This window comes from Bicyclus anynana, chromosome 10, assembly GCF_947172395.1.
Source record: "Bicyclus anynana chromosome 10, ilBicAnyn1.1, whole genome shotgun sequence".
Taxonomy (NCBI): Eukaryota; Metazoa; Arthropoda; class Insecta; order Lepidoptera; family Nymphalidae; genus Bicyclus; species Bicyclus anynana.
The window spans coordinates 3,266,020-3,281,602 of record NC_069092.1 but is presented as its reverse complement, the minus strand read 5'-3'; the positions used below and the strand labels follow the sequence as shown (position 1 = coordinate 3,281,602).

Below are 15,583 nucleotides of genomic sequence, written 5' to 3'. Positions count from 1 at the left end.
TCCACCTAATATGAGCGGAAATTCAGTGATTATATTCATCACGCAACTTTAATCGTGAAGGTTGAATTTGAATTAACTTAAAATTAAACGACCAGAAACGACACCAAGACTCAGAAATACTTACAAAAGAACTATTAAAGTTGGAAATTATAATGGTAAGCTTATATCCTAATAACCAGTTTCAGACATGCCCAAAATCATAACCTCAAATCGTGGCAACCAAATGATGCAATATGATGGGTACAACTTCTACTTTGACAGAAGAAGCAAGTTGCCAAAGTTGAGATGGGTCTGCAGCAAATGTGGTAAAGGTTGCCGGGCTACGGTCACAACTATTGAAAACTCCATCATTAAATACAACGGAGTTCATAACCATTGAAGTGTATGATCAATGATCATATAATTATACTAGCAAGCGCCCGCGACTTCGTCCGCCCTTAGATCTTAATCTGGACCTCTTGTGAAATCCGTTCTTAGTGAACGTTTGCTAACTATTAATTTACTCCCTACCAAATTTTATGGTGGAAATAGGCTCGCGTCTAACCACGCTCATACCTGATGGTATGTGTGGATGTGGCTTAAGGATGAACACGTTTACCTAAGTTTTGTCAGAAGAGGTGAGCCTTCGCCTATGAATCTCCTGGATTAGTGATCCGCATGGTTTTTTTTTACATCTCGAAACGAAAATTTTCTTAAGGTTGCCTAAAAATCGCTACCAAGCGGCCTTTAATAAGGCCGCCTTCTGTATTCTGAGATCATCATATTATGAGTATGTTTCCTCTCTTTTACTTGTCCTTGTATTATTGTGGTATTCTAATAAAGTGTGTTTAAGTAACTCCTTATTTCTTTTCATGCCTCGTGTCTGTGTAACCGTTTGATGGATTACACAATAAAAATATAATTATGATCTCATTACTTTTGTCTCAATTATGGGATGCTGATTGCTTTATTAATATTTTACTTGTTTTAATGTTTTATTAGTCCCAAATACGAGTATAGGCATTATAAATGTGTTCACCTAATATTTTTACAGATGTTCCGAAGTTTGTGATGTCCATTCGAGGAAATAGGATGATTCAGCTGGGTCCTTACAATTTCAGCTTGCACAAAGGCAGCGTTGGAATAAAGAAGCGCTGGGTTTGCTGTGGATGGGCGAAGGGGTGCAGAGCGTCTTTGATGACCTTGGAAAATGTTATCGTGAAATGTAATGGAGAGCATAATCACTAATATTGTATAACATGTCTCATTATACTATAACAATTTGTTTGAACTAAAGAGTATGTTTGTCGTATGTTTTAATGATTTTTTATAAAAGACTGTAACGGTTATTTTGTAGAGATTTTACTTACAAGATATACATTTCCTTTTGAGAGTATACGAGTATATATAACGCACAATTCTCGTTTTTTTTATTTTGATCATATATAGAAACTTCCTACATGAACGAGCTTCGTTCGGTGTTTATATACAAGGAGTCTATGTAACTGCGGTGGACGTCCATCGGTTGAAAATGATAACAATGGTGATGATATGATGACGATCACGATGATGATGACGATGATAATGACGATGGCGATGACAATGAAGATGACGATGATGATGACGATGGCGATGACGAAAACGATGATGATGATGATACTGTTGTTTCAGTTGAATTCTCGACTACGAAGCGCGGTAAACAGGCGATAAAGTACGGCGGGTTCCGATACAACGAACACAGCAATACCAAGGGCGACAATGGATACTTTGTGTGCGTTAAGCGGTTAAGCTATGGATGCCGAGCTACGATCCGGACTTACAAACGTGAAATTATAGGGGTTAGAAATGACCATAATCATGATTAATAGCCAATGGTATAAAATATAATATAGGAATAGAAATGGCATTTTCTACTCGAAAGTATAGAGGCCAGCAGGGTATGTATCTCGGTGTACCATTCTAATAATGAGTCCCTACACAATTTGTCATCGTAATTTCGTTTTCGTGATCATTTAATCGTAGAGACTCATTGTTTGAATCATTAACGAAGCACATAATAGACCCTCAGGTTCTAGATTCTAGAGTATCTAGTGCGTAAGAATATTCTGTGTGAGAGATACATTTTCCGTTTGCCGTTGTATATACGGCACACTCTAGATCTTATTGTGTTAACTTTGCCTTCTGCATTTAAAGAAACATTCTGCAATCAGTATCGAACATTCCCGAACTTAACTAAATTTTGTATGATAATGTTGTATGCCTTATGTCTAGGTGTATTTATACTCGTATATATTATTAGGTAACCCATATTAGGCTCACTGTTGAGCACGTCTCTCCTCTCAGAATGACAGGGGTTAGGCCTTATTCCACCACGATGGAATAATGCGGATTGGCAGACTTCACACACGCACTCGGTGAAAATTCAAAAAAAATCTCAGCTCTTGATGTTTTTCCTTCATCGTTTGAGAAACGTGATATTTAATATTTGTTATATGTATTTTCGTCAGGTATCTTGGTACGCATAAAACATGCTACGCCTACTTTGGGGCTAGATAGCTATATTATGTGTTTCGTGCAAATATATTAAAGTGTTGTAATTGTAGTTAAAAAAGTTTTTTATTAGGATAAATTAGCAGTGTAATTAATGTGTAGTTCTTTGTGCAGCTATAAAAAATTAAGCTATTTTAGTCTGTTATAACTATTAAATTTAAATTAAAGAAATATTTATTAACCCAGCAGAAATACTCTTCTTGATCTTTTCGTTTCAACATTTAATATAAATAGTTTTGTAATTGTAGCTAAGCTTGTATTTTTTGTTTAAATTTTTGTAATTTTCTTTAAATATTTTTTGGTTACATTCATAGTTCCAAGTCTATTTTGTGGTAACTTTCATAGTTTTGTTTTTTTGCTTTTGATATTATGTCACCATAGATATTACCCTTTTTAAAGGCTCCGACTATAAAAACAAAATGCTGGTGACAGACCTCTAAGATCACCCACCAGCTTTGTGTTTTTATATTTTATTATATACATATTTATATTATAGCTTTTTTATTTTGTATATTATGTGTTTTTTTTTCAGTTTCTCCTTTATTTATTAATTGTTGTTTTTTATGTTTACGCGTAGCTTTAAGTTTAACTGATAAAACAATTTTTTTTTCTTTTTTTTAAATTTTGCGAAAACCTGACAAAACTCTGTGGTATAAAGTGCACTTGCGCTGAGTAGTTTTATAAGAAATACTTGCAATTTGACAGTTAAGCTATACCAGGTATCTCATGTTTTAGGATTTCTGGTGACATTCGACGTAAGCGAGAGTTTTCGCCGAATGAGAAGAACCAAAAAGAGTATTTATGAACTAAGCGACAGCCAACGACAGAAGTTGCGAGAGCAATGGAGAGAGCAGAAGAGCAGGCAACGAACCAGAGATAAAATGAAACGAAATAAAGTAGAGGAAGACTAATTTATTGTTTATGGTACCATAATATTTGTAAATCTGGTTCAGAATTATTAACGTGTGTCACACATCGTGAAACCGCTCCAAGAGCATAATTATATCTTTAGGTAACTAGCCTTACCTTACGCTCGTGAGGAAATCATTGTATAGGAAAATTGTGACATTTTTTAATTTAATTAGATTACTCTTGAGCTCACAGCCTTACACCGTAGATCCGTGACGTTTTACCAGATCTGCCACGTTATGTTACGTTACGTTACGGCACTGTACACATGAGTGATTAACGAAAAATGATCAAAAACCCTAAAAGAACAACGAAATAATCGAAAAAATAAATTCATCCAGTCAGTAACTTGCATTTAAAATGTCGTAGTCTTTGTAAACATTATTCGATCCAGACAGGGTAGGGGTCTTGAAAGGTTAACAGGTCAAATTGTTTTAACAAAAGAAAGATTTTAAGCAAATGAAATTAAGTTAATTTTTAATCGTGGTTTAAAGAAATTGATGCATTGTTTATTGGGAGGTAAAGGATTTTTATTTCTTGGAAAGAAAGAAGCTTGGCAAGATGTTATGTTAATTATTATTATTACTTGAATTTTAGCGTAGTTGTTTCACTAATGTTAAAAGTTATTATTAAGTTAATTTATTATATGGCTTGTATACATTTTGATTTTGTTTGACATTATTGTCTACATGGGCAGTGAACCCAAATAAATTAAGATTTTTAGTGTGTAAATAAATTCAAAGACTAATTTAACTGTTTTATATATGCATTTTATTCAAGTTCCTATAAAATCTGTAATTATTTTCAAATTTATAATATTTTCTAAATTCACTCATGTTTGGTAACCATTTTACCTGTAAGTTCATGCTCTGGAACTACTTTATTGGTTCAGTAATTGATTCATTAATCCACAAATTCGATCCTTAGCTTCGGTTATGAACATTAAGGAATTTTTCTTGTAAGAAATTCTCTGAAGAGATGAGGCTGAAGATGATAATTAATTGCGATTTTAAGTAGAAACCAGTCTAGATAAGTAAATTTTTGTATTAGCTTTTGACAACAGGCCGGAAAAGTCCAGCCAAAGTTGTTGTTGGCACTCTCAGTAAGGATGTTTTTGGTCGTTGATTGTGAGTCTACTTTCTTATAAATAAAATAAATAAATAATAATATTTATCATTTGTTTCAGAAATTTTGATAACAGAGTCTCGATCCGGTCGACCTATAATACAAATGGGAAAGTTTCGTTACTACCGGCACAGCAGCTATAAAGAGGGGAATCCTAAATGTTTGTGGGTGTGTGTGAAATGGTGTTCCGGATGCCGCGGCTCTATAACTTCGGTTGACAACGAGATCGTCAAAATGAATAATAACCACAGTCATCAGTGATATGAGTGTTGTAGAAACTTTTAGTAATAGGGTAGTTGACTCATATCAAATTTAATGTAATCAAAATTAATTTTCTAGATATCGCTATTAATTGATAAAAGTTTCATAAAAGACTTAATTTAAAGATCATGTATTTTTTCAAAATTTTCAAACGTCAAAAACGCTGTCATCCATTTTGTGACGTCATATTGTTACTTGATGTATAAACGTCAAACTAATTGTTAAATAACATTTTTATCAAACGCTCCGTTTGTTAACGTGACGTCATGAAATAGTTGAAACATAGACCATCATGGCCGACGGGCGTTTTGGCTCGTATTGCCAAAAAAATATTTAAAAATAAAAATTTTCATATAATCACGTCTCAAAAAAACTGATTTTTTTTTTCAATCTAGTAGAACGCTATTGAACATCTATTTAATGCTATATTATGTAAGGTGCACAAGACAAGTAACCATCCAAATAGTGGGGATGGAATGTATTTAGTCTTTAGTTTAATTTAGTCGTAAAACTTGTCCGAGAAACTATTTAAGTGATTGATACCTGACTGCTTTTGTACATTACTAAGTGTTAAATTTAAGTAGGTAAGTACGTCTAAAGTAAATAATCATCAATACATATATATATTAGAGTTTGTCTGTAATTTTAAAATACCCGTGTATATTCAAGTGCTTATGTTTTAGTAGGTATGTTCACCACAATGGCGTGCACGAGGTGTTTAACTAGGGTATATAAGGTTTATATAGGGCACTGTACATGTCAATTGTGTAAAATGGAATATTACTTCCGCAACACAGGGTTGTAATGAGTCCACAGGATAATAGTTCACGATACCTACTAAAACATAATCAAGCTATTTTAGTCTGTCCGGGCTAATCTCTGGAATTACTGAACCGATTTAAATGGGACTTTCAAAATTAATTTTGAAAGAAACTTTCACTTATTATAAATATTTTAAAGATGCATGAACCGCAAGGCGGCGAGTTTTGGACATATTCTATACTCATTTTTACTTTATTCTTCTTAGGAATCAGGATTATTTGGTTTCGTAATGAAATGTACCTACCTAGAACTACATAATAGCACTTGGATTCGTTGGTTTTTCGCGGATAATAATGGAATATAAATACGGGTAAAACTCAAGTTGATATTTTTAGATGAGCCCAAGCGGGGATTTTTGAAGTTACTCGAGCGTGTCAGAAAATCATGTGGAGAGAAACCTTAAGTACACCCTGTAGTTGACCCCTACCATATATAAACCCTTAATACGCGTATAATAACGTCATAACATAAGAAAAACGTCACTTCGAAATATTTGAGTGCAATTGAAATTTTTTTAATTAATGGAAATCCCTTCAGGATTACAAAAAACATGATAAACTGACGGTTTTAATGGGGCGATGCAACTAAAACCATAAAGGACGCAACGACAGATGCTAAGAACTGTGTGTTCTCCACTCCGCGCCTCACTCTCTTTCTCACTCATTCTGTATCTCTCACTCTCTCGCACCGTCCCAACACTAACGTTTGCCGCCATAATGCCATCTCAGCTGTAACTATAACGTGCATGTGTTGTGTTTGACGATTTCGTTTTTTTGTGGTGTTTTAAATTTATTTTGTGCGAATTTAATGCGATTCTACATCTAATAAACTAATGAGTGTGAAGTAAGTGTAAAACTATTGAAAATATTAAAAAGTTTACTCCAGAAACTTAAATTCAAAAAAAGCCTATATAGATTCTAATGGAATCTGTGAATATACAAAAAGCAATATACAGCAAGCCAGCAATTAGGGGATCAAAATAGGGGATGAAAGTTTGTATGGTCCTTCACTTACTTCATATGTAAAGTCCTTCACTTTTAGAGTTACAGTTTTAAATTTTTTTCATAAATAATAAAATAAAATACGAAATATAATGTTATTCAAGAATTTTTAAAATTCAACCCCTAAAGTGATGAAATAGGGGTTGAAAGTTTACATTGATTTTCACGCGGACGAAATCGCGGGCAAATTCTATTCATGATAAACTTCCGCAAAGTAACATCTGCTTCTATCCAATATTTGGTTTTTTCAGTTCAGTTTTATGTTACGTAACATGTGACCTATTGTACCTACTTAATTTATTGCTTATGTATTCTGTATTTTTATAATTTTCGGTGTACAATAGGGATGATGACAGTTTTTTAATTTTTAAATTAAGAATATGCTAATAGTAAAGCAATTTTGTAAAAGTAACAGGGTATCTGCGATCATTACTTTCGGAGCTACAGGGATTTAAAGGATCAGATTTGCGGCGTTGCCGCGGATCACTGAAAAACGCCCCATACAAAATGGCACGAACTAATGACGTAGTAGGTAATGTAATGGTCGTTAGATTTGTATGTGCGTTCAAACAAAATTACTAATATCTTTGTTATTTGTGCGTTTATGTTTATAGTTCTAATATTAAAAAATGTCACATTTAAGGTAAGGAAGCTAAAACTGTATGAAGTTTCATCTAATTACGATAAAAGATTTTTAATAGATTTTGAAATTTTATAATCACATTTATTTTGTAAATATCCAGACAATCTTTGCTTTTTATGTATAAATTAGTTAAGATTGACCCTATTTATGTATCATAAAAATCTATATATTCAAACCTAGTCATAATCCCCATTAAAGAGTATTTCATTTCATGTGCGTTTTCAGGTGTCATCGTCAGAAAATCCAAACTGGGCACTCCAATTATAGAGATTGGTGCCTACAAATTCTACAGGCACACCTACAATAAAAACAATGAGAAGAGCTTCTTCTACTGCAGTTTCTATTCGACTCAAATCAGTTGTCGAGCCTCCGTCACTTGCGTTGGAAACGAAATTGTTAAAATAAACAATATACATAATCATACTTGATTTAGTTACGAGATTGTCCGTGATGCTAAATGTGTATACATGAGCGTCGCAAGGATCTATTAGATTTAGTAAATTAGATGATAGGAAGAATAAATTATTATAATAAATACGCTTTATTTTCGCTTTCAGAGGAGGAAAAAAATACAGACTTTAAAGACAAATTTTATATCATCATCAAAAATAATATCTGATGATGCCGAAATCATCAGAAAATATTTTTTTTGTTGTTTTGAGATTATTTCCTAAAAAAAAAAAATTTGAGAAAAAAAAACATACGCGTCTAATTGAGAACCTCCTCCTTTTCTTTGAAGCCGGTTAAAAATAAAATATAAGGCTCGGGTACAGAAATACAAGGGTTTTATTTTACAACTTTATAACTCTTCCATATCATACACTAAAATCGCAGGATTTTTGAAAGGCACACTTTTTAGCTAATAATTATTTTATCCTTATTTGCGGGTTTTTGTTTCCTTTTTGATTTTTTTTGTTGCCTTAAATATACCTACCTAGTTATCTATCCTCCAATTTTTAGGGCACCATCATAAATACATGAAAGGTATGTATTGTCTTGTTATTATGCAGGGGATGTTTTATATTTTACTATTTAATTTTTTGGTTGCTATACTTCATTAATAGTTTTATTTATGGAATTGGAAACTATCAGGTTCAATATACTAATGTTCTTTGTCACCGACTCTGTGAAGATTCTGTAAAGTATGAATTTTGAACGTTGTTTCCGTACTATCATGGTAAGTGATGATATAATCTAAGATGGAAGCGGGCTAACTTCTTTGGACGCGGGATAACTTCTTATGAGGAGGATGAAAATCGACACCCCTTTCGGTTTCTACACGACATCGTACCGGAACGCTAAATCGCTTGGCGATACGTCTTTACCGGTAAAGTGGTAATTAGCCACGGCTGAAGGTTACCACCAGCCAGACCAATAAAGAAAAGCTCAATCGGCCCAGCCAGGGATCAAACCCAGGACAAGAAATTGTTTCTTTAAATATCATAATTAATGAATAAAATTTTTCTAATAACTTAAAATGTGTTTGTAAAAATTATGAATAATTTGGTTACATATATAGGCACTTATATAATAGCGGAAAGTGACTTAGGATATTGAAAATAGCTCGACGTGCAAAGTTGAAATTTGACAGGGAGGTAGTTTACAATTAGTAGACGTCCGCTTAAAACGAATCGGATTAAGTAGGTCTTTTGACGGTATGCGCGGTGGATTTACAAAACGGAGGTCCTGGGTTCGATTCCCGGCTGGGCAGATTATGATTTTCTTAATTAGTCCAGGTCTGGCTGGTGGGAGGCTTTGGCCGTGGCTAGTTACCACCCTACCGACAAAAGACGTATCGCCAAGCGATTTAGCGTTCCGGTACGATGCCGTGTAGAAACCGAAAGGGGTGTGGATTTTCATCCTCCTCCTAACAAGTTAGCCCGCTTCCATCTTAGACTGAATCATCAAGTTCATCATCAGTTTATTGTCAAGTACGTAAAAAACGGACTTTGCAAGAGTGCCGGATTAAGCAGGTCTAAGGACAGGCGAAGTTGCGTGCGTCCACTAGTTTTTATCTAACCTAAATACGTAAAATTGTATGTAATGTAGTCGTAATCTTGCTTTTAGCTTTTTTAATTTATTGGTGTTAAAAGTTATTTATCCAGCATGACTTTACAAAAAATTACATCACGGATTGTTTTATTGTTGTTGTAGATAAACAGGCACAGAAACGTCTAGTCTTTGTTGCAAAATGGAAAAGAAATCGGGCTAAGGAACAACGGTAAGTATACTGCAACTACTATTGTTTTCATACTTTAAATATTACCTACGAGTAACTTATACGTTTCAGAATGAAAACTTATTTGTCGTAGTCCTATTTAAACCTCACTACTTATTACTCAGTATTCAACTAAAAATTAAATCATGTAGTTATTATAAACTCTATCTCTTTATCTATACTTCTATAATAATATTATAAAGCTGAAGAGTTTGCTTGTTTGTTTGATTGAACGCGCTAATCTCAGGAACTACAGGTCGGATTTGAAAAATTCTTTCTGTGTTAGATAGCCCATTTATCGAGGAAGGCTATAGGCTTATTATCCCTGTATTCCTACGGGAACGGAAACCACGCGGGAAAAACCGCACGGCGTCAGCTAGCTAGCTAGCTAATATTATAAAGAGAGAGAGTTTATAAGGTTGTAGGAGTTAAACTCTGGATCTACTAAGCCGATTTTGAAAATTCTTTTACTAATAAAAAAACCACGTTATTTATTAGTGTCACAGGCTATATTTATCCCCGTATTCCTACGGGAACGGGAAGTACGCATGTAAAAATCGTCTGCTAGTGTTGTATAATAAAAAAATGGAATTAAATACAACTCTACCCTAGTATAAGTTGAATATTTATCTTTTGTGATAAATATTCAACTTGTACTAGGGTAGAATAGTTTTTTAGTTTTTAAAAAATTGTTTAATACGTTTTTTAGTTCTCTTCAAATGGGGACAATAATATTATTATCCTTTGCACTTTAATAATAACAGTTTGATGGTTGTATCTGCACTAGACAAAATTGAATTCATAGGTGTTAGTGTTGCAACAATGCATAACTATTTATAACTGCTACGAGTATATTAGCTCTGAAGTTTAAGGAATTATTGTTGTGTTATTATGACCTTTGCCTCCAATTCCGGTGGGTGTGGGTTCGAATCCGGTCCGGGGCATGCACCTCCCCTTTTAGTTGTGTGCATTTTAAGAAATTAAATATCACGTATCTCAAACGGTCAAACATCGTGAGGAAACCTACATACCAGAGAATTTTCTTAATTCCCCGCGTGTGTAAAGACTGCCTATCCGCATTGGGCCCGCGTAGTGGAGCAGTGAGCCGAATATGGGTTGATAATGATGATTATTGTATTTATAGCTATTAAAATAAGGTTTTTGTTTAAGGTATGCACCTCAACATTTGCCTATTAAACCGACATGCTCACACAAATCTAAAAACCTACAGTGCTCCGAAATTTCAATGCAAGATATAAGAAAATTCTACGAGTCATTTTATCACATAAAAGATAAGCTGAAACAAGACACATTCTTACTAAAATATGTAAAAGGTATAAAACCAAAACGTCGTCGACCGAGACTTGAATCTAAAAACTACAGGCCTAGAGATTTGCAATTAAAATATGAAATGTATAGCAGATCTCAATTGAAAATGCTACAAGTTTGCCAAAAGGCGTTCCTTGAAATTTTGAATATAAAAAGATATCGCATAGAAAATACAATAAAGAATTACTATTTACAAGGACAATTACCGACAGAAAAACGTGGAGGGGACCGCAGGTCACAGAAATATAAGGACAGCAAAGAAAATGTTATTTAATAAAAAAAATTAATGATCTGATTATTGTAGAGGTAATATGAAATACATACGTTTCATATTACCTCTACAATTGCCATTGACTTGAATAATAATAAAAAAAAAGGAATAGCTATGCCGAAAATGGCGCCTTTGCGAACATCAAAGTTCCTGTCGCTCCAAGACTTCTTGATTCCGTTCGTTTCGATAATGTGGGACACCTGCCAATATTTTCAAGAAATGGAAGAATAAATATTGCAAAAATCGTAAAAAAACAAGTGTTTGTTGCAGTAAGTGTAGCCTTAGATTATGTATGTTAGAAAAAAGAAATTGCTTCTTTAAATATCATAATGAATAAAAATTATTTAATTAGTTATAATTTGATTATAACAATTTTGATATAAATAATTGGGTTATCTATAAAATGTAAAAGCGAAAGGTCACTCGAGTTATTGAAAATCCCTTCACGTAGAAAGTTGAAAAGAAGATGTTGAAAATGGCTAAACGTTGCCTTAAAAATAATTTAGAATAATCCATTACAAACCATTTTTGGATTATTCTAAAGTGGTTAATAATAATTGAAGAGCCGTGATAGCCCAGTGGATATGACCTCTGCCTCCGATTTCGGAGGGCGAAGGTTCGAATCCGGTCCGAGGCATGCACCTGCAACTTTTAAGTTGTGTGCATTTTATGAAATTAAATATCAAGCGTCTCAAACGGTGGACTATTGCCTAATCCCTCTCATTTTGAAAGGAAACTCGAGCTCAGCAGTGTGCCGAATATGGGTTGATAATGATGATGATCCAAATTATCTTATTCTGGGGATAATACTTTACAAAACAGGACTAGACATAAGTTTTGTATAAAATATTTTGTTGTAAGTGATTTAACGTGTAGGATTATGCGAGTGTATTTACATAATAATAGATACAAACATTTTTTTTTCAGAACCCGCATTAGATAAACACCACTTCGAAAAAGGTCCGACGAGGAGAAGTTGTGCCGGTTGTTACGAAAAGCTCCGAACATATCTGTCTAGTAGAGAAGCTGATAAAAAAGTAAAAAAAGTTCGCACACAGTGTTTGGAGTGCAAGAGATGTTACTGTCTCAGTTGCTTCAACTATAAGCATACAGTGCAAAAAAGAAATCTAACTGAATCTTTTTTTTATTATTAAAATAAACAAAATTAAAATCGATATATTTTTGTGAATATACCAACAGTCAAGATGTTCTAATGAAGACAGGGTTTCATGGCATTCCTACATTACATTACGATCTTTTTAATCTAGTGCCGTACAGAAAGAATAAAGTTTTATCATTGTGACAAGGCAGATGCTGCCTGTAAAGCCTCGCTCTTCGTATCGCATGGTACGCTAACTGCTCGCGGCCAGTGATGTGCAACGAGTCGATAAAATTCACGCGTCCTTTTTCTAAAAAAAATATTCAGAAAAATCCTTAACAATCCTGTTTTGGATTATTCTAAGTCTTTACTAAACACGTTTTCGGTGACGGATTCATAAAAAAATAAAATAATTGGTTTCATTTGTTTTAGTGATTAATATAAACTTATCATGTAATTCACTTGGTAATAAATTTTTTAAACACATTATGGGACTGTTATTACTGGATCTATAAGTGTAATAAAAAAATATAATTTTATAATGAAATAATTATAATAGGTTTCCTGCGATAAAATATATGTTTCCTCAAATAGTAAAAAAAATTGTGATTGATATATACTTTGATTATTGTTTTATCGATCCAAATTATCTTATCATTGGAATGATACTTTAAAAAACAGCACTAGACACATATGCCTACTTGTGGGTTTAAATGAAACGTCCTGCATATAATTGTTATTAACAAACATACAGATTAAAGACATTATAAATTAATTATTTTCAGAACCCGCATCAAATAAACACCACTTCGAAAAAGGTCCATCGAGTAGTATTTGTTACGGTTGTTACGAAAAGCTTCGACCATATATGTCTAGAAGAGAAGCTATAAAAAAAGTAAAAGAAGTTCACACACAGTGTTTCGAATGCAATAAATATTACTGTACGAGCTGCTTCGATTATAAGCATAATTCAAAAAATAAATCTAACTGAATCTTTTTTTAATATTAAAATAAACAAAATAAAAATCGAAATATTTTATTATATTTTTGTGAATATCCCAATATTCAAGATGTTCTAATTAAGACAAGGTTTCATGGCATTCCTACATTACAATAAATCTTACAGTCTTACAGTTACAGTTTTACAGTCTTTTAAATCTGATGCCGCACAGAAAAAACAAAGTTTTGTTACTGCGACAAGGCAGATGCTACCTGTAAAACAAAGACACTTCTCGCTTTTCGTATCGTATGGTACGCTAACTGCTCGCGGCCAGTGATGTGCAACGAGTCGATAAAATTCACACGTCATTTTTCTAAAAAAATATTTAGAACAATCCATACCATACAAACCTATATTGGATTATTCTAAAGTTTTTTTAAACAATAAAATATTTCCGGTGATTATTTCTTTATTTTGTTTTAGTGATTAAATCAATCTAATCAATAATATATTTTCAGATATCACTGCTTCACATTACGAACACCAAATCATCACACCAAATAATCACTGCTTGGAAAAAACTTTGATGAGGCGAAGGTGTGTCGGTTGTTACGAAAGTCTCCGATCATATCTTACTTGTAAAGAAGCTGACAAAAAAGTCAAAAAAGTTCGTACAGAGTGTGTTAAGTGCAAGAAATATTTCTGCCTCAGTTGCTTTATTATTAAGCATACAATTGAAAAAAAGAGTATTTCTAAATCATTAATTTCATTATAAAATAAATCGATAGTTATTATGTTTCGTTTTTAATTAAAATATGTCCTATCAAGTCAGGGGAAAATCCTAGTCCTATTCCGTGGAATATCTTAATATAATAGTTATACTTTATTCTAGAACTGCACAGAATAAATTTGTAACACAGTACTGATTGGGACCAGACGCATCCTATAAAACCTCGATATCCGTGGTTCCCCCTAACTAGGCTAGTGGCTACGGATTTGGAATAAATAAAATCAGGTAAATAATTAATTTATGAATCTACATAAACGGTAGTCTTTGTTTGTTTATGTGACGGGGCTAGTCTTCGAAACAACTAATAATGCTACGTTATCGGAGAGTACTATAGGCTAAATTATATTTGTATCTGTAAGGACCCTCGTCTTTACTATAAGATAAGGTAATCACTGGCTCATTCCTACACTGATATGGCAAGCAGACCGCACACGACCACCCCGGTCAAGCGCCGGCGATAGACTGTGGTACTGCCCCCCACTACCAATGTACATGAGATAGTGTATGTAGTATTATAGGTATCTATTTAGTATACACAAACACTTCAGTATCATTATTCGTATTTTATTTTATTATCAAGATTCATCATTCATATTTTCAGAATCGACATCAAGTAACCACTATTTGGAAAAACGTTCGGTGAGGAGGAGATGTGCCGGTTGTTACCAAAAACGCCGAACACATCTATCTAGTAGAGAGGCTGCCAGAAAAGTCAATAAAGTTCGCACACAATGTGTTAAGTGCAAGAAATATTTCTGCCTTAGTTGCTTCAACGATAGACACACAATTCAAAGAAGGGGCTTAAAATAAACTAAATTAAACATATCGATATATTTCGTTTCTCAACACTAAGGTATGCCAAAATTTTCGTACGGAGTCTTTGTGAACCCGTATTTTGTTTTACTTACAGCCTTTAAACAAAAACGCAGATTAATAATAATTATTCGTTATCTAAAATGATATAAAATTCTATTAATTAATTTGTAAAGGCCAAAAAAGTATTCAAAATCCTCGTGGCGCTACAAACTAAAGTTTTACTACATGGTCTAAAATTCCCCGTACCGCATGAATGGGGAGATTTTAATCATTGTCGCTTTTAATGTCATCCTGAGACTTTAGTATAAGATAGTTTCAGATATTTTATTTAATGTGAGTATCTAATAATTTGTTGTTGTTTCAATATTTATTATTTCCCATAATGTTAAGTTACATATACACTTTTTAAAAGAATATAGTAGTAGTAAAGTAGCACGTATTAATATTGAATGAAATGTGTTCCGTAGGTACTAGAATACAATACTCGTAAAAATAACGTATAACCAACCTGGAGGAAGTTTCAAATATCTTAATTTTTTTATAATCCTTCTAACGAACCAATTGCTGTGGGCATGAAAGGGCGACCTCTAATGAAGGAAGCCTTCAACAATTATTGCACGATATTAATCAGTGTGAGTGTAATCAGTTACCCACGGAAGTCGGGCGTCTTACCACTACAATATCGCGAAAAAATGTCATTCTACTACTGTGTGGAATACATATATTGTGTGGTGACATATCTAAAGGAAACCAGCAAATCAGCGATCTACTCCCACCGAGAAGACCTACGGACCAGGCCTGGCTCCACGAGACACTGGTCGATCCATGTC

The 15,583-nt window shown here is 33.5% G+C and overlaps 1 protein-coding gene across 35 annotated transcripts in view; it reads left to right on the top strand.

Annotated features, from left to right (window-relative positions):
• The window catches only part of LOC112049969 (protein tramtrack, beta isoform), a 536,667-nt gene that overhangs the window by 205,104 nt on the left and 315,980 nt on the right, over nucleotides 1-15,583 (top strand). The window contains exon 5 of one of the 35 annotated variants that reach the window (XM_052884057.1): nucleotides 13,666-13,941. The exons of the other annotated variants lie outside the window; for them this stretch is intronic. Within the exon in view, the coding sequence (XP_052740017.1) occupies nucleotides 13,666-13,922 (257 nt within the window). The 3' untranslated portion in view covers nucleotides 13,923-13,941. Of the gene's footprint in view, nucleotides 1-13,665; nucleotides 13,942-15,583 lie in introns of those variants that run through there. 35 annotated transcript variants of the gene reach the window in all.